Consider the following 18,451-nt stretch of genomic DNA (forward strand, 5'->3'; position numbering starts at 1 on the left):
GAGAGAGAGAGAGAGAGAGAGAGAGAGAGAGAGAGAGAGAGAGAGAGAGAGAGAGAGAGGTGGGGAGAGAGCACCGAGGGGGCAAAGGATCTCAGAAAACACTGAGAGGAAGAAGGGTCACAGGGCAGCAGCGAAAGTGGGCAAAGAGGCATCACCACAGAGTGGAGTCCATAGTCCCAAGACATATTCAGAGTACTTCTGGGTTGTAGGGGAGCAAATGTGACACCCATCCTTCCCAGCCTCTTTCTTTATCTAGTCTGACTGCGTGGCATGTGAATACGTCCAGCATCTAAGGCCATGGCAAGGATCTTGCTGGTACCCATACAGGAGCATTGGGGGAAAAAAAGGAGGATGAAAAAAGAGGAGACACATGGGGGCTGAGGATGGGGCAAAATTTAACCAACCTGTGAGGCCACCAGCAGGCAACACACAGTGTCCACATTGCAATGGGCAAGGGCAAAAGCCCTCTGATGCCCCAGAACACGGACAGATTTTATCTCTAAGCTAAGACTGCTTCGCATAGCCATTGATGGCAGCTATGATGGCTATAGCTACATGTGGTATCGGAAAATCAATAGCACTCATTGACTTCTACGTATTCTGAAATTAGTCTGTCCATCCGTCTGTCTGTCTGTCTGTCTGTGGCCCTGGGGTGGGGGGTTGACTCTAAGACTGGCACATGCTAGGCAAGTGCTCTACCACGGCTCTGGCCAGTACCGGGGAAGGGATGTGCTGTGAGCCTGGGAATGAGAGGCCAACACACAGACCTGAAGCCAAACTCTTAGGCAGGATGCTGCAAACTGAGGGTCATCAGGTGGCTCTTCCCAATGCCACAAGGATGGTCAAGACCAGGGGCTTCAGTGCATCATGTGTCCAAACAATGTGTTCCTTGTGTTGGCAAACAGCAGCCTTTCGAAACTTTCCCTCAACTTTGGAGACTGTGAGTTGGTCCCCTTACTTCTGCTAGAAAGGCCTCAAGTCATCAATTCCAAACTTTCAGAAAACAAGGGATGCCCCAGAGCAGAGGATGCCCCAGCAGAATGAGAGGCAGGTGGGTTGGTGAGGCTTACATAAGGAGCCACAGGTTTGCACCAGGAAATGAACTTGCACCATATGAAGTGGATGCCTTTCAACCTGAAAGACTAGAGACAGTCACAGGTCAGTTGTATCTGTTTCAATAAAATATGTTAGCACACAGGAGTGCTAAAACAGAAAAGATCCATCTGCGCTTGAGCAGTGGTGATTCCCCAGAGGAGCTGGGATGGGAAGAGTGGAGGGGGTGGGTTTGATGCTTATTGTTACTCTTTCTAAATAGGCATGTTTGGGTCTTTGATGATGATGGTGATGATGATGATGATGATGATGATGATGATGATGATGATGATGATGATGATGATGGTGGTGGTGGTGTGGTGGTGGTGGTGGTGGTGGTAGTGGTAGAGGAGGAGGACTAGAAACCAGTATAGCAAAGATGCTAACCAGCTAGTCATCTGCATTGAAGAAAACCTTGTAAGAAAGAATGTTTAGAGCACAGACCAATGAGGAGGCTCCAGGATGGAGATGGAGACATTTGCGCTAACCTGATGTGTACTTGGATGGGCAGTATCATGAGGTCTGAAGGGTGGACAGGCACTCAGCCCTGAATTGCCCACCTATCTTGAGTCTCCATATCCTCCTGCCTCCCAAGCAGTGCAGCCTCTGACTCTCCTCCCCTTGGCCTCGCTCACATCACCAGGGCCACCACTTTGGTCCCCACTTCCAGCAGTGCCACCCTGGAGTCGCCTCCGCAGTCCTGCTCAGTAAGATCGCTAACTTCTGACTTGCCACCAGGCTCTGACCAAAGTGGTCTCAGTGCCCTCGGTGGGGAGCCATGCAGGAACTGACATTACTCAGCTATTCAGAGTGGCACAGCTAGGTCCTTAGCATACCCAGGCCCAACGCTGATGAGTCTCCAGACCTTTATTAAACAGGCATTGGTCACCACTTGCTTTGGGTCCACGATGTCCACCAGGGGCTCCTTCATGGCAACGTCCCGGATGCAGGTCATGTCAAAGCCATAGACGTTCTCCCACCCTGAGGAAATAAATCGAGTCATGAAGGCAGGAGGCAGGGCCTCCAAGCTCACCCGAGCTCCTAGGTGCTACAGTGCAGCCTGCTTAAGACAAGGGAGCAGGGTGAAACCTCTGTTCCCTTCGATCAAAATACTATAAAAGCATCCCTCCCCTGCAAGGGGAGCCTCATCGTGAACCAGTTGTTCATTCACACCCCATTCTGTTCGGTCAGCAGAGGCCAGGCAGACTGGAAACGTGCCCCAAGAAGTTCTCTAGAAGAACGGCATCAAGGCTAGGGCCATTACCCTCATGGTGTGTTACTTTTTCTGACATGTGCTTTCTGTCTCCTCTCCAGGCCATTTGCTTTCCTGTTCCTGGGCCTCTACCTAAGTGTCCTCTCCCATAAAGGCTCATCTGAACCTTTAATGTAGCTGAGAGAAGCATGAGCTCTTCAACGAACTGGATTCATGCTTGAGGCCTGGCACTGTTGCTTGCTCTCTGGGCACTGGGCAGACTCCCTCCCTGGTCTCTCAGAAGCCCAGCTTGCCCAGCAGGTGCATCCAGGAGAGTGCTCACTTGCTTTCCATGTCATTGGGCTGAAAAGCACTCACTGAGGGTTCATATCATAAGAAATCACCCTATGTGGGTGGCAACCATTCTTACGGGGCTCTGGGCTGCTTGGGCTTTTCTTTGCGAAGAAAGCGGACTCAGGGTGTAGGAGTAGGCAAGTGAGTTTGAGTCTGGTGGCCTAAGACCACCCTTCAGTGCTGGTGCTAATTGCTATTACTGATTAATTATCTTTGCTTAATGTACCCAACAACCCCTTGAGGGCACCTCCAGGCTACAGATGAGAAAACTGGCCCAGATAAGTTGGCATCTGGCTCATGCACAAACCCTAAGCCAAAGTTACACGCCAGCCCAGTGACACCAACGTGAAACTAGGAATCGTCAAGCTGACCCCTAACCTTCCTGCTGTGTGCCAGGGTAACAACATCTGGGCATGCAAAGTTCTCCCTGCCAAGAGAGAGCCTGGGCAGGGGCTCTGGTCACTGGCAAGCTGGGTCCCATTCATCTGTTTATTCTGAGGGGTTTAGAAATGCTTTGACGTAAAGTTGCTTCTGTCTAAAACCTCATTAAATGTGAATTTTCTTTCAGTGTTCATCACACAAACGGGGCCTCAGGGAACTCAGGTCCCTGTGTATGTACTGAAGAGAGTGGGTGTGGAAGAGGGAGGTACAGAATGGCCAGTGAAAGAATGACTGTTCTTTTCCAAGGTACACAAAGATCTCTGGGGTGGGGGGAAGCAGTCAAGGAGAACAATCATTTCCCAGAGGGTGAGCGCTGGTGAGCTCCTGCTTGCAGGGAAGATGCCAGTCATGGCCCATTCAATCACCGGAGGCTGGTGCCAAACTTGAGACCCACATTGTGGGGGCTGGGGAGGCAGCTCATCTGGTAGAGTGCTTGCCTGGCACAAGGAAGCCTTGGGTTCCATCGCCAGCACTGCATAAAACTAAGTGTGGCGGTACACAACTCTGATCCTAGCACTCAGGAGTAGAGGTGGGAGACTCAGTAGTGCAAAGTCAGCCTTGGTTTGATAGTGAGTTTGAAGTCAGCCTGATTACATGAAACTCCATCTTCAAATAGATATATAAATGATAGAGGAGATCGATCAATTGATCGATCGATCAATATAAGATAGATAGATAGATACAGATACAGATACAGATATAGATAGATAATAGATGGGTAGATGGGTAAATGGATGAATAGATAGATGGGTAGATGAATGGATAGATGGGGTCGACGGATGGATGGATGGATGGGTGGATGGATGGATGGATGGATGGGTGGATGGATGGATGGGTGGATGGATGGATAGATAGGTAGATAGATAGATAGATAGATAGATATATAGATGGTAGATGGGTAGATGGATAGATAGATGGGTAGATGGATGGGTGGATGGATAGATAGATAGATAGATAGATAGATAGATAGATAGATTGGATGGATGGATTGGATGGGTAGGTAGGTGAGTAGGTAGGTAGGTAGATACATACATACAAATACATACATATATACATACATACATTCATACATCTCTCAACCTCAGTCTCTTTTTCTTTAAAATGAAGCTGTCGATGATAATCCACCAGGGCCCTTATGAGCATTGATGGGTCACTGTATGCAAAGTACCAGAGACAGTGCCAGGTACAAAGAGAGACCTTGATATGTGGCGGTCCTCATTATGTGGTTTAAACGCTGAGATGGGAAGCCCTGTGCAGATCAATTCTCTTCTCTAGTCCTATGTGTAAAAGGGAGGGTTTGACGTAGTGGTTGTGCATTCTAGAATCATCTGCAATGCTTTTTAAAGTGCAAAAGCTGGGCTCTGACCAGACCAACTAGACCAGGATCCCAAATGGGAGACTCAGGAAGCTGGACTTTCACAGAGATGAGAAACGTTCATGCTGGTTGATCTTTCTGAGGTCTTTTTGAGTCCTGAAGCCATGAGCTTAAGATCTCATGTCCTTTGTGAGTCCTATTCCAGCTATTGTGGGCCCTTCCATGCCCTTGGTCCCTGTAACATCTGGTACAGCATGGGCCGCAGCTGGTGCTTTTCAAGCAGAAGGTATTCACAAATGGAATACTATTTTTCTTCGCATCCTCTTCTTCTAGCTACCCCTCCTGAGGCCAAATATATTTGTCTTACATCCCCAGCTAGACTGCCTCACTCCAGCTATTTGGGGGCAGGGCACCCAGCAATTTCAGAAACAAAATTTTGGGGTGGAGGAAGTCTGCTGTCCATTCATTTCCCATTAGCCTCTCTTAGCAAGAGTGAAGCAGAGATGAGAGGAAGTGAATCCGGTGTGTTAATTTTCTATTGCAAGGATACATTGTCTGTTAAAGTACTGCCATTGCTTATCTAAGGAACATCAGAGGAGCTTACAAATCTTTTGTCGACAGATTAACACTTATTCTGAAACAGATCTTGAGACACCATAATAAATCCTATTAAGGCACACCAAAAGTCCCTGACCACAGGCCTCTTGACTGAAGCCTCTATTCCCAAAGCCGGTCAGAGGAAAAATCCTCTTTGCTGGGTATAACTATCCCTCATCTCTCGTGTTGCTGTTTAAGACAGCATCAGTACCCATCATCAGCGAGGACTTACAAGACACTGAAAAGATAATATTTAAAGGAAAAGAATAGACCAGGCTCAGCTATAGCAAAGATGCTCTAATTGCCCAACCAACAGAGACTGTAAAGTAACTGTAACAAACATGCTAAGGAATCCTGGGGGAAGGGATGTGCAATAGATGGGCATAAAACTTCATCACTGACAGGGAAACATAAAGCCCAATGAAGTTCTCTAAACCAGAATCATGCAGTCAGAGAAGAAGAATTCCTGTAATCACCTTGTTAGCAGAATGGATGGACACATTGAGGAAATAATCAATAAGCCTGAAACTGGTTCAATAAAAATAACCCAAACTTAAACAGGGTGAGAAAAGAAAAATCTAACATCCACAGTATGATGTCAAACCCACTTGTAATGAAACTCCCTGAAGGTGAGAACGATCAGGCAGAGAAAAGGACCCATTAGTGTGGATAATGCCTGCATTTTTTCCAGATATAGTAATCAACCTGCAGACCCAGGCATTGTACAATAACCCCAATCAGGATGCATACAAGGAAAAACACGCCCAGACAAATCAAGGAAAACTTGAGAGAGGGAGAAAGGAGAGGAGAGGGGATGAAACGAGGAGGAAGAGGAGAAGGAGGAAAAGGAGGAGGAGGGGGGAGGACAGAGAGAGATACAGAGACACATAAACCTAGAAAAACAGAGAGAGAGAGAGAGAGAGAGAGAGAGAGAGAGAGAGAGAGAGAGAGAGAGAGAATGTCTCAAAAGAAAAAGAAATACACATCCCTGATAAGCAAACAGAAAACGCATTGCGCATTGCGTAGCAGAGCAGTTACCCCTCCTCTTTCTCTGATGAGAAAGACCTGCATTTCTCTGTGAGGGCTGAAGGCCAGGGCTGCTGGCTCAGAATACCTCAGGGAACAGGGGTCACTGAAGTTCCATTTACAGCCTCTCTATGCAGAATGGAAGGTACTTACACCATGCTCGTGCATTGTTAGGCTGCCAGGAGCAAAGCAAACAATGGGGGGGGGGTGGAATTTCCTCACATTAAAAATGGTATAGATCCAAGAACGGAGCTCTGGATGTAGGGAGTCCAGAGTGGAAAAACCAAACAGTCCCCAGCCCTTCCAAGAGAGTCCCATGCTTCGGCCCTCCAGCCCCTGTGGCTGCCTCTACACCAGTTCTGGTGCCCCACCCTCTGGCCTTCCGCTGGCTGGAGATTCATGAGATGGATTAGTGACCCAAGTTTGAGACTCATATGTCTCTGCAGTGGGGGAACTGTTTTCTCTGATTGCTCTTCTTTCAGATTCAAGCGCAGCCTGCCCATTCCTCTGAGGGGTTACTGTATCCAACAAAACATGAAGACCCTGAGCCTGTGCAGGCAAGGCAACTGACTCTTTCTGCTAGGTTCCCCTTTAGCTGGTTAACAAACTAAGGGTTGGACCTATATTTTGTTGTATGTACATGGCTGAGAAAGGGGAGGGAAGGGGGAAGAGGGGGGAGAGGAAAGGAGGAAAAGGAGAGGAGAGGGGGGAAAAGCTTTCAACTTCAACAGTTTACTTTCTGTAGGGATGGGCAAGCCTCACTCTTCCACCCCATGTTCACACTGTTCCTTCTGGTTCATGGGCCAATTGAAATTTGCCTGTAACTGTTCCCTTGGTAACCAGCAACCCAAAGCTGTTATTTAAAAACATATTTCTGTAAATGGGCCTCTTCCCTTAACCTAAATATATATGTATATATGTATGTATATATATATATATATATATATATATATATATATATATATATATATATATATATCTTAAGAAAAAGAATTAAGTAGGAACCTAGCTGTATCCTAAATAAAGTATAAATGTTAGAATCTTATTCTTTGGGGTCTTAGGGTTTTGCTGATGTTTTTTGTTGCCTTTGTTTTATTGCATTTGTTTTTTGTTTGTTTTGCTTTTTGTTTGTTTTGTTTTGTTTTTTTGTATTTTTTTCTTGTGGTGCTGGTGACTGAAGCTGGGGAAGCACCCTACCACAGAACTATAGTCAGCCTTTGTAAAAAGTCCTCGTGAGTAAACACTTTATAGGGGAAAAAATGGGGCCTGGCTTTTGGTTTTGTTCATTAGTTACCAGTTTTTGTTTGATTGGTTGTTAATTTGTCTTTCTCCTTTCCAGAACTGTAAACATAGTCATTGGAACTGCAAGAATCAATTTTATGTTCTCCAGTTCTGGACTGGCCTTAAGTGGCAGCCACTGTCCCTTCCTCTGTTGTGTTCAGAATGACTCCTTGCAATGTGCCTGCTCCAACTGCTTCCAACTGTGCCTGCTCCAACTGCTTCCAGGGAGGGAAGGGGGAGGGGGTGAATTTGTTCTGAAAACTAGAAGGCAGCTCCATAAAGAGCTGTCCTAGGAGCACAATAAATATTTAAGTAGATGTGAGTGAAGAATGTGTTTGAATGTTCTCTCTACATGTTGCCCAGGACAATTACAACGTACAAGCCTCAAAATGTAGTTCCAGTGTGATCTGCATTCATTTTACACATATTCTTGACCACTGTTGACCTCTCAGTCGCTTCTTCAGTCTTTGATGGGAAGATGTGTGGCCTAGATTCCAAGCCACCAGAGGCCAGCAGGCTTGGGAGAGCCCAGAGCAGAGTAAGATTCTATCCCTACACACACCACAGACTGTGTACTCTGATTTAGTCCTTGTGAGTCACTGAGATTGAAGACATCACCTCTCAAGGTCAGGGGACTAGCTCAAGGTTACTCAGTCAGACAATGGCAAAGCCCACCTGGGTTGGTCAGGTGTCACAACATTCACCCTAAGGCATCTCACATCTCTTGACTCTCATTCAGAGACCTGTGTCCTCCTTTCTTGGGGTTAAATATTAGAAATAACAGTGACCTAGAAGGTTTCCAGGGCATGGAGTTTTAAGCCATTCTTTCATTTCTGCCTTCTGAACTTGGATTCTAAACTTTGCCCTTTGCCCTGCAGCTTCCAGAAGGCGTATGAATAGGCTGTGAACAGTCCACAGCCAGCCTGTGGGCAGAAACCTGAACTCACTGGCTTGTGCATCTTAGACCTCTTTCCTCTTGCTTCTGACTTGAATGCTGGGGTGCTGGATTGTTGAAAGGGCTCTTTGCTCCTCTGTCATGTGCAGTTCCTGGTGACATGGTCACATCTCACCTGACAGAAATCTACTGGGTAACATTCCACCAAATACCAGGCTCATGTCACTACGATAAATACCTTTTAAAATGAAATAGAATAAAATAGTCCTTTCAAACCAGATAAAATATTGGCAAAGATTATTAAAATTTGTTTTTGTTTTGTTTTGAGACAGGGCCTTATTATGTAGCTCAGGCTGGCATTGAACTTGAGATAATCCTCCTGCCTCAGCCAAATGCTGAGATTACAGAAATGAGCTACCCATCACATATGCTTCTTTTGTTGGGAGTGATATAGGGAGAGAAAGATGGGGTCTTGCTACGTAAGCTAGGCTAGCTTCAAACTCATGATGTTTCCTTCGCAGCCTTCTGAATGCTGGACTATAGGCGTGTACCACCCCACAGAGCTATTTTTCCTGAGAGAAGATACTCTCCTAACTTGTAGGACATGATGGTTCTCTGCACAAACACCATTCCCACTTCCCAGGTGCCATACTCCATTCTTACCCCCAAGATGATTTACCAGCTACATTGTTTATGCACTCGGTAGAGCTCCAATCCTTGAGAACAGAGTGGACTCCAGAGAGGAATCCAGAAAGGATCCCAGGACATGGACTCTTCACACACACACACACACACACACACACACACACACACACACACACACACTACACAATGAAATCGCAACAAAAACCTGGAACGTGACTTACAGTGGATTTTGAAGTCCTTGTACTGTCTGTCTTCGATTGCTACCACGTACAAAGCTGCGCGGTCTGGAAACATAAGCCCTCCAGGTTTCTGTTGATGAATTGTGGGGAAATGGGTCTCGTAATCTATTCACCTGACAAAGACATCACATTTTTGAACTGCACATAGTCACCGGACGAGCACCCCCGTTGCCAGAACTTCTCACTCAGTGGACTGACAGTGTAGCTGGACACGGCAGGAACATCCCACATTTATTTAGAGTGGGGAGAATCTGAGGGTCCAGGGGAGCTCAAAGGACAAGTGAATTCATTATGGCAAATCAAAGAGGGGAAGAGAACCAACCTGTGGTTCAGAGAAACCAAGGCAAAGCCTTGGTACTCTGGCAGTCACAGCAAATGAGTTTCTGCTCTAGCCAGAGAGGACAAAGTTAGACTTTACTATGTTATACATTCTGACAGTTGGGCACGTTGGACCAGGGTTGATCACTCGGTCCCCTGAAGCATTTGTGTTTTGAAGTCAGGGCCACAAGGCAGGTGACCCTCTAGCTCATTCCTCTCTGAAGTTCTCATATTTCTCCCAGGCTAGAAGCCACAAGAAATGTGGCGAGACAGCCACCAGAATGACGCAGGGCCAGCATGCGGACCACTTACCAACCACTTGTCCCTGGCAAAGATCACGGTGTTGAGCATGGACTCGTAGAACAGACAGTAGCCCATCCATTCGCTGATGATGATGTCCACCTTCTCCACAGGCAGCTCCACCTCCTCCACTTTGCCCTTAAATATGGTGATGACTAGAAAACAAGAGTCCAGAGCCCTGCTGTGCAAGGACCCAGCCTGCTTTTAGGATGTTACTTACCTTATTCTTAACCAGGGGAATTGACTCAGACATTAAAAAATGCTAAGCTCTTTGAAAGCTACTGGAGTGTGCCCCTCATCAAAGGCACTGGGCTTTACTCTGCACCTGACTCCTGGCCTCCAGGATACACCACTTAAGAAACGACCACACTATTATCCACATCTTCTCTCACAGCCAAGAAAACTGAGGTGTCAAGATGAGGTGGTGGCAGTAAAAACAGAGTCTGGGTCTGATGGAATGGGGCTATAACATCCCTATAGTGCACCCCTCTGCTCCATGTGAGGTGACCATGACAACTCAGATGCAAATTGAGCAAAGGACATTGAAGTTTGCTCTTGAATCTACAAACAGCCAAGGCCCTGCACTCAGTGGGTGCCCAGCTAGTGTCTGTGAAGGAAGCAAACTGATGTTTTGACAAGACTGTGGATTCAGCAGACAGAAACCCAGGATTAAATGCTGGGTCTTCTAATTAGCTGTCTGACTTCACACACTTGGCCATGCCACTCTAATGCAATTCCCTGAAGAATACCAAAGAACATGAGGTCTCTGTCAGAGCTGGTTGTATTGAAGAGATGAAACAACGCCTCAAAGTGCCAGGCCTGTAGCTGAAGCTCACTGGGAGGTAGATATGGCAGACACATTCCTTATTTAACAATAGAGGGAGGAGAGAAAGGGATACCCTCCCCCCCTCAGGAGAAGTGACTTTCAATCTCATTACAGCAGGAGAGTGATCTTGGTTGGGTTTTCGACCAGTAGACACAGAAAGACATTTTTTTTTAAAAAAAAATTCTTTGGTGCACAGATAGAGAGAAAACACAACCATAGCGCCTGCTGTGGCACTGGAGAAATGTTGTATCAGCTGCCTGGTCCCTTCTGAACATCTCTCCTGATAGGCCACACCTTGAAGCTCTCAAACCCTCCTTCTGTGACAACCCTGGGAAAATCACAAAATACCCAAGTTTTGCTAACAGAACTGAACAGAAGCCCAGACCTCAGAGCCATGGACCAAATAAACCATATCTGTCTTGAATCCAAGGCAGTTAGTTTTCACTGCAGGTTCCTCTAGAGCAAAAGGCCCACAGGCCAGGGCCATTGAGTAGTGTCTTCAGAGTTGAGGGTGCTATCAGAGGCCTGATGGTAGCTCCCTCTTCCTCATGGTTAATCAAAGTTTAATCGGACTTTATAAAGTGTACAACATTACTCACACTTATCCACCCTCACCCCCCACCTGGGATGCCTGTGTGCCCCACATGGGGACTCATGACTGCCATCCCCAAGAAGGAAGATCAAAGTAAAGCCAGACTTCCCTAAAAATTTTGGGACAAGTGGGAGAGACAAGTATTAAGCATGTGGTTCTTTGGGGTCCTGAGACCCCAAAGAAAGAATTTAGCTAAAAGAAGGACCCATGGTACACCCTGATAATTCCCAAGAGGACAAGGTCAAGGGCTTTGGGAAGTGCCCACACAATCCCTAACTTACTTCTCACTGAAAAAGAGCCGCCAAGCACACTCATGACTTCTGCCTGCCTATCAGCTTGCAAAGCCTGGCTTATTTTGCCGTCAACAGTTTTACACTGTTTAATAGCCTTCCTTTTTGTTTTTGTTTTTTGTTTTTCTTTGCATGTCTGCTAACGGCTCTTTCCTCATGTGTACATGTAGGTGTGAAGCTGTGGGTCCTTTGTTCCCTTGTAACATGGCACGGCCCCCATAGGCCAAGGATAAATACCCTCTGTGATGCTCTAGCCCCACTCGGCTGCTTAATGCGAGGCTTTACCTAGGATGACCTCAGAGATACTTAAAGGAGGAAACTACTTAAGGAAGAAAGGTTTTTACTCTGGGCCCATCATTTGAGGACACGGAATATTGGCAGGGTAACCATGGCGGCAGAAACACGAGGCAGCCCATTCCGCTGCATCTGCAGGCAGGAATCGGAGAGATGAACTGGTTCTTAGTCCACTTCCTCTCTTAATTCAGTTCTGAATTCTATCCCAAAGGATGATGGTTATCCCATGGCTAATATGGGTCTTCTCACATTAATTACTTTAATATAGAAACTTCCTCATAGACATGCCCAGAGATTGTCTTCTAAGTCAAGTAGACAGTATTAACCATCACCCATTTATGTCTATATGCATGCCTATACTATATGTATTATCTATCTATCTATCTATCTATCTATCTATCTATCTATCTATCTACATACCTAAGCTGTCTACCTGTCTGTATACTTACCTACTGTAACCATGTTGATAAGAATATAGTAGCTAATGAGTAAGAAGGCTAGCCAAGGAGCAAGGAAGGCACCTAAGAAATATTCCATACACATGTGTCTGTCAGGCTAGACTAAAAGCACACATCCTCTGCTTACTATATCTCCATCATCAACTTGACTGGATTTAGAATCAACCCCTGGTGTGTCTGTGAGGATGCTTCCAGAAAGATTTAACTGAAGAGGGAAGTCCCACCTTAATGCTGGCAGTCGTATCCTAGGACTGGGTTCCCTAATAGTCTGAAGGGAGAATGAACACCAGCAGTCATCTCCACTGCTTCCTGACTGCAAACATAACATGATACAGTGCATTATTCCACTGCCAGGCCTTCCTTCCCAGCCAGGATGGAAGTTACCCTCAAACTGTAAGCCACAAACTCCCTCCTCCTGAAGGTCGGGGATTTTGTCATAGCCATGAGAAAAGTAGCCAGACCCATATACAGTTCACCAGAGACACTCTCTAGATGTCCATAGCCAACACCTGTAACACCTCAACATCCATGTTCAGTGTCACATGTCACAAAATGTGGCCTCCTGAGACAGGGCTCATGTCAGTGGCTTGGGGGACTACTGGCTCTCATGAAGCGTGAGGCTAGCTCACAGGACTGTGTAGACAGGCATACAAAGCTCTGTTTCCCTTGTCCACAGAGAGGCTCTTTGAGGGGTAGAAGCAGTCACCCTCCCCCCAAGGCTCTGAACAGCTGCAGACCCCTTGCCCAGTCTGGACCTGCATCACCAACCAGGGCAGCATAAGTTCAAGGTGGCTTTGAGGTCGCTATCTGGAGCTGTGTTTCCAGGTCTAAGTGTGATGGAAAGTTTGCTCGACTAGCGGCGGCGACAGGACCCCGGCTCATAAATTTTGCAGTGATTAATCATAGCTAAGTGTACCGTGGGGAGCCCTTAGCTCTGACTGGGGAACCTTAACCCTGTGGCTTCAGTTGGAAAGTTAGAAAACCAGAATTTAGTTGTTGTTGTTGTTGTTTTTAATGGGCTCCCTCTCTCTCTCTCTCTCTCTCTCTCTCTCTCTCTCTCTCTCTCTCTCTTTCATTCTTTCTTTTTTTATTTGAGTGGTTATTACAAAATAAACTAGATCAGTCTAAGCTGGTTTGGGATTTCAATGTATCCATCAAAATCAGATGCCTCCATAGAGTCTGAAGTTCACTGTCTGCCATTTAATTCTATTTTAATTATCTATTTAACTTTATTTTTATTTTTTTAATTTACTTACTTTTATTTATTTATTTATTTTTTTAGATAGGATCTCATACTGTAGCCTCGAATGTAGTCCTAGGTTCTAGGGAACTTCCAGCATGAGCCTCGTAAGTACTAGATTATAGTCATGGAGCCATCATGCTAATGCAAGAGCTAATTCTGTCCCGTAGAAAAGGGAACAATAAGGTCACATTCCCCAGGACAGAAAACCCATTGTGAGTCATGAAGTCCCACACATCTGTCACTGTAGCCACCACAAAATCCCCGTTCGTTCTCTCTATGCATTTTGCCTGTCTCCTGGCATTGGTGACACCTGCAGTCACCATTAAGCTCTTCTGACATCAACCCATGGCCCTCTCACCTAGTTGCCTATTTTACCTCCTGTTTCTAACATCTATCAGACTACATGACTCTTCACAAATCATTCTAAACTTCTCACATGGGTGAACGGATGAATAAACAAAAACAAACAAGCAAACAAAATCAAAGATCTACAAACAAGTCCTAACTATATGAGTAAAACTTTATCAGTATTTGGAAAGCAGCTTGAAGAGCGATTTCCCACGTGTTGTTAACTTAGCCATCCTCCCAGAGACAACGTGGCTGCTTTCAGCTACCTACCAAGAGAACTGGGATGTAAAAGAGTCAAGTTATAAACCCCAAACCTGACCCACTGAGTCACCTGAGCAACTCACATAGCCTCAGTGGGGCTCCTGTCCCCTACCTCGTGAACGGGTACAATCACGTCTGACCTTCCACCACCTGCGATGGTTGTGCACATGGAGCAGGGTCGTGAGAGATGGAAAGGAGAGAAGCACCGCATGGTCCTTCTCACGGCTCCTCATGGAGACAAAGGAAGGGCAGACACAACAATGGCACACAGCTAGGCTTAGCCGGAACTACCAGTCTTCTTTGACGTTAACTCACACTTTTCCCCTGCGTCCTGTGTTCTGCAGGACACAGGTACCCAACAAATCTCCCTCGCAGAATCAGAGCCTGCACACAACAGGACACTGGTGATGAAAAAGAAGCCATCACAATCTTTATTTGCATATCCAGTGGCACTGGATCCAACAGACTCCATTAAAATGGCACAGGTAGGCCCTAGTGCCATGCAGCATAGTACTGTATTCAGCAAGATGGTACCCTTTCCTGGTATAAATCCCTACTCAGTGGAGAGCAGGGAGCTTGAGATTCTACACCTCCCACAGGGCATGCTTCCCATCCTAGCCAACTCTGGATCGCTGCAGGACTTGGAGGACCAGTCTACTCAACTTGGGCTCCAAAGACCTGTTGGCTTTAGCCAGAGGCCTTTTTTAAACTGAAGACAGAACCTGCTATGTATCCTACTAGAAGTGTATTCATGCTCTTCCCATCAAAGACATCCAAGGACTCCTCCCTACCCCAAGCCATCCCTGGACACTGAGAAGCAGCAGGGTGCTTTAGTCTGCTTCACACGAAGCGTACTGGCCAAGGGGATGTGACCTTGCAAGCCTGGCCAAGAGGAGGTGACCTTGTAGGCCTGGCCGAGGGGAGGTGACCTTGCAGGCCTGGCTGAAGGGAGGTGACCTTGCAGGCCTGGCCCACACGATTATTAAGAAAGAAATGGTATCAGGCAGAATGGCTTCCACTAGGCTCAGGTGTCCAGAATATCACACTTGTGCATACATGCACACGCGCACGCGCACACGCGCGCACACACACATACACACACACACACACACACACACACACACAGTCTCATTCTCATCCTATAACCAGACCAGAAGCCAACACAAAGGACAGAGGAAAAAAATGCCCCTCACCTCAGGAGATTTACACAGATGACCCTCTACCACTGAAGGTTTTTTTTTTTTTTTTTTTCCCTACAGATTGGGCTACCCGGGAATCAAGATTTGAAAGTCAAGTGGTGTCTGCGCAAAGCACAGATGTTGTTGTCTTTATTCCCTAGGCAGTGGTCGTATAACAACTATTTACATAGTGTTTCCATGGTGTTAGATGTTCTAAGGCATGCGGAGAGGATTTAAAGTATGTGGAGGATAGGCACAAGTAACATTCAAAATCTACACAGTACAAACACTCTGCTGTTTTATTAAAGGAACTTGCTCATGCTTGGTTCTTGGTATCCTCAGGGGATTCCAGAACTAATCCTTCATGGAAATTGAAAGGCAACTGTACATTAGTCCCCCTTATGCAAAATGTTTGTCCTGTACCCACAGCATAGCTGGCCTCTGCTCTAAATCTGTCAAGTCCCTGCCTCAGAGCCCTCTCTTCCAAAAAGTATTCCTTTACAGCTAGTGCTTGTCAATGCTTAACAATCAGCTCCGAGGGAGAGTGAGGGGAGGGGACAGTTGGGGGACAGGGAGTGGGGGTTGGGAGTTTAGGAGACAACCTATCCATCTGCCAATGCCTAGGACATAAACCCTCCTGCTGAAGCTGACTGGGAACGGGAGGCCACTTGGGGCGGGGTTGAGAGAAGCATGTGCAAGACCAGCCCTCTGCAGCAAGCCTGAGAGCTGCTCCCGCACACCTCCATGACTGTCCGTGTTAATGCACAGCAGCTCCCAGCTGCCTCGCCTCTTCTTTTGAAGCACATTCACGACTTCTAATGACGCAGTGGTCTTTGTTCACTGCCTTTGTGACCATGCATCTTTGCGAGGCTAGAAGCTTCGTGACAGCACTGACTTTTTGTTTTCCTAGTCACATGGTCAACTCCTGTCATACCTAGCGTCAGGCCCAGCATATGGGACAATAATGCTTGAAAGGCTGAATCAATAAAATTACTAATGGATCGTTTCGCCGCAGTTAGGAAAAGGAGAGGCAATTGCCTGGAGCTTCGGGTACAGGTTCATTCAAAACAGTTTTACATGATTAATCTCATTTCTTCTTTTGACAGCATTATTTGTCAAGTTAATAAATGAAATGATAATAATAACAATGGCTAACAGGAATTGGCTGCTGCTGTTCTGTTCCATACAGTGGTGTGCTAGAGATATTTGACTGGATCTCCAAGGAACGAAAACGTGGTCCTTAGAATTTCATGGTATGGGTTGTGGAAACACACAAGGGCCAATTTCAAGTCACTGAAGTGACTGCATCCTTTCCTCAGGCCTGTGGACTATAGCCTTGCAGGCTCACATAAAGAACTGCTACGGACTGCGTCAGCTTTACAGCAGTAACCACCTGGTCCCACAGTGACACCATGAGGTCTGAATCACCCTGGTCCCCATCTCACAGAAGGAGAAACTGAGGCACACACACAGTAACTCAGCTTAGGTGGCTAGCTGCATTGGCCCAGAATGTGTGAGCCAGGAGTGGCCCCATGCAGTGTCCCAAGATGGAGACAGGCGAACATCAGCTCAAAGGCATCCTCATGGAGTCAATGCTAGCTTTACCTGTAGGCTCACAACCAGCCTGCTATTCCAGAGCTGATCACTATGGTGCACACGACTGTAGGGATCCTGCAAAGACTTCCATAGTCACCGTGGGTTACTACCGATCATTCAGCTAGCCTGCTGCTGGGAGCCAAGACCCCAGGCAAGGAAAAATGAGAGAATCTTGGTAGTTGGTAGTGAAGACTTAACTGAACAATGTGGATGTTTAAATGAATAAAAAGTACATCTCAGCTAGGCTTCCACCTGAGAGTATGCCAGGTAGGTAAACATTAGGAGACAGCACCAGCCAGCAGCCTGTGGGGAGACCATGCCCACACACAGCCATCTACCTCCCACTAGTAGCAACACAATATGGAATCTGCCAAGGGGCTTGTGAGAACTACCGTGTGTGTGTGTGTGTGTGTGTGTGTGTGTGTGTGTGTGTCCCAGAAGAAAGAGGCTCAACCAAAGCCCAGTGAAACACAGACAATGAAGCACAGAGAAACTGGGATAGATGACCTGGGGATGTGGGAGCAGGGGCAACTCTTTGGTAGTGTGGTTCAAGAGATGAGACACAGAACGTCAGGAGAGCAGTAGGGATGTAGAATCCACTTCAGTGAAGAGATGCTTTTTGGTGACTGCAGCAGCCCAGGTGCCTGGCTGTGAGGTTTTGTCAATGGAGTGATCCCAAGTGCAAGTGCCTGTCACAGAACCGACTTACAATTACAGCAGCATCGGTTTGAATAACATACAGATAACTTTTCTGGAGTACCTAATCTATGCAAGGTCATGTGCTTGATGTTGGACCTGACGATCTCAAGTCATGCCTCGGGTATACCTCCTATACAGAGCTGTCTGTTCTTCATTGTGCAGTGATGCAGCAGGGTCCTTCAGGGTTGGATTACAGAGACTCCTGTGTCCCCTGCACTGTGTTGTGACAGCTACCCTAAGATCTCTTCTGTCTGGGACATGAATCTTTAGGCATACGCCCAAGGTGAAGGAAATAGATTATACCTTTGTGTTCGGTTTACAGAATCACACCAACTTTAATCCCTGCCCTGTGGTCAAGTTGCACAATGAGGGGACTTCCAGCAGCATTTCTTTAGCCCCCTCCCCCATCCCCAGTTTCTGTCATGGAGGAAATAATAGTTGCTGGTGTTTAAGCCAGAGAAAAGTGGCTGAAACTGGCACGAGCCATGTGTGGGTCGAGACGCGTGAAGGTGGCCCATCTGTGCAGGTGACTTTCAGTAGGTGTGTGTCCTCATGTGAGTAAACCCACCCCAGGAGCCCCCACGGAAGTGGAGAGGGAGCAGGTATTTTGTGTGCGTGTTGTTATTTATGGCCCGCCGCCCACACTACCGACACTCATACAACTGGTGGTGGTGGCGGCGGCACATCTAACTCATCTCCATGGAAGCGCTCCTTCAGTCGAGCTGTCCTCTGTCGAGGACACATGCCAAGGCTGAGTAAGCTGGTTCAGGGGACATGGCCTGCTGCAGTATCACCAACCCCACCCACCTGTTCTAATTTGTAGAAGGAAGAGATGAAGGCCACTGGGCCTGGGGCTCCCTTGTTGGGAGTATTTGGGTGGGCAGACCTGAGACACAGGGGTGCCTGGGGGGTGACAGAGGTCTATCCTTCATGGGCCTCTGCTTCAGTTAAACATGAGACCAAACAGAGCC

At 46.9% G+C, this 18,451-nt stretch overlaps 1 protein-coding gene across 1 annotated transcript in view; it reads right to left on the reverse strand.

Annotated features, from left to right (window-relative positions):
* Window positions 1-18,451, reverse strand: part of Prmt8 (protein arginine methyltransferase 8) — a 79,433-nt gene that overhangs the window by 12,710 nt on the left and 48,272 nt on the right. Inside the window, exons 5-7 of the mRNA XM_021190501.2 lie at window positions 9,708-9,850; window positions 9,060-9,147; window positions 1,958-2,073 (exon numbers count right to left, since the gene is read on the reverse strand). Coding sequence (XP_021046160.1) covers window positions 1,958-2,073; window positions 9,060-9,147; window positions 9,708-9,850 — 347 coding nt within the window. The remainder of the gene's footprint in view (window positions 1-1,957; window positions 2,074-9,059; window positions 9,148-9,707; window positions 9,851-18,451) is intronic.

Source organism: Mus pahari, chromosome 2 (genome assembly GCF_900095145.1).
Source record: "Mus pahari chromosome 2, PAHARI_EIJ_v1.1, whole genome shotgun sequence".
Lineage (NCBI taxonomy): Eukaryota > Metazoa > Chordata > Mammalia > Rodentia > Muridae > Mus > Mus pahari.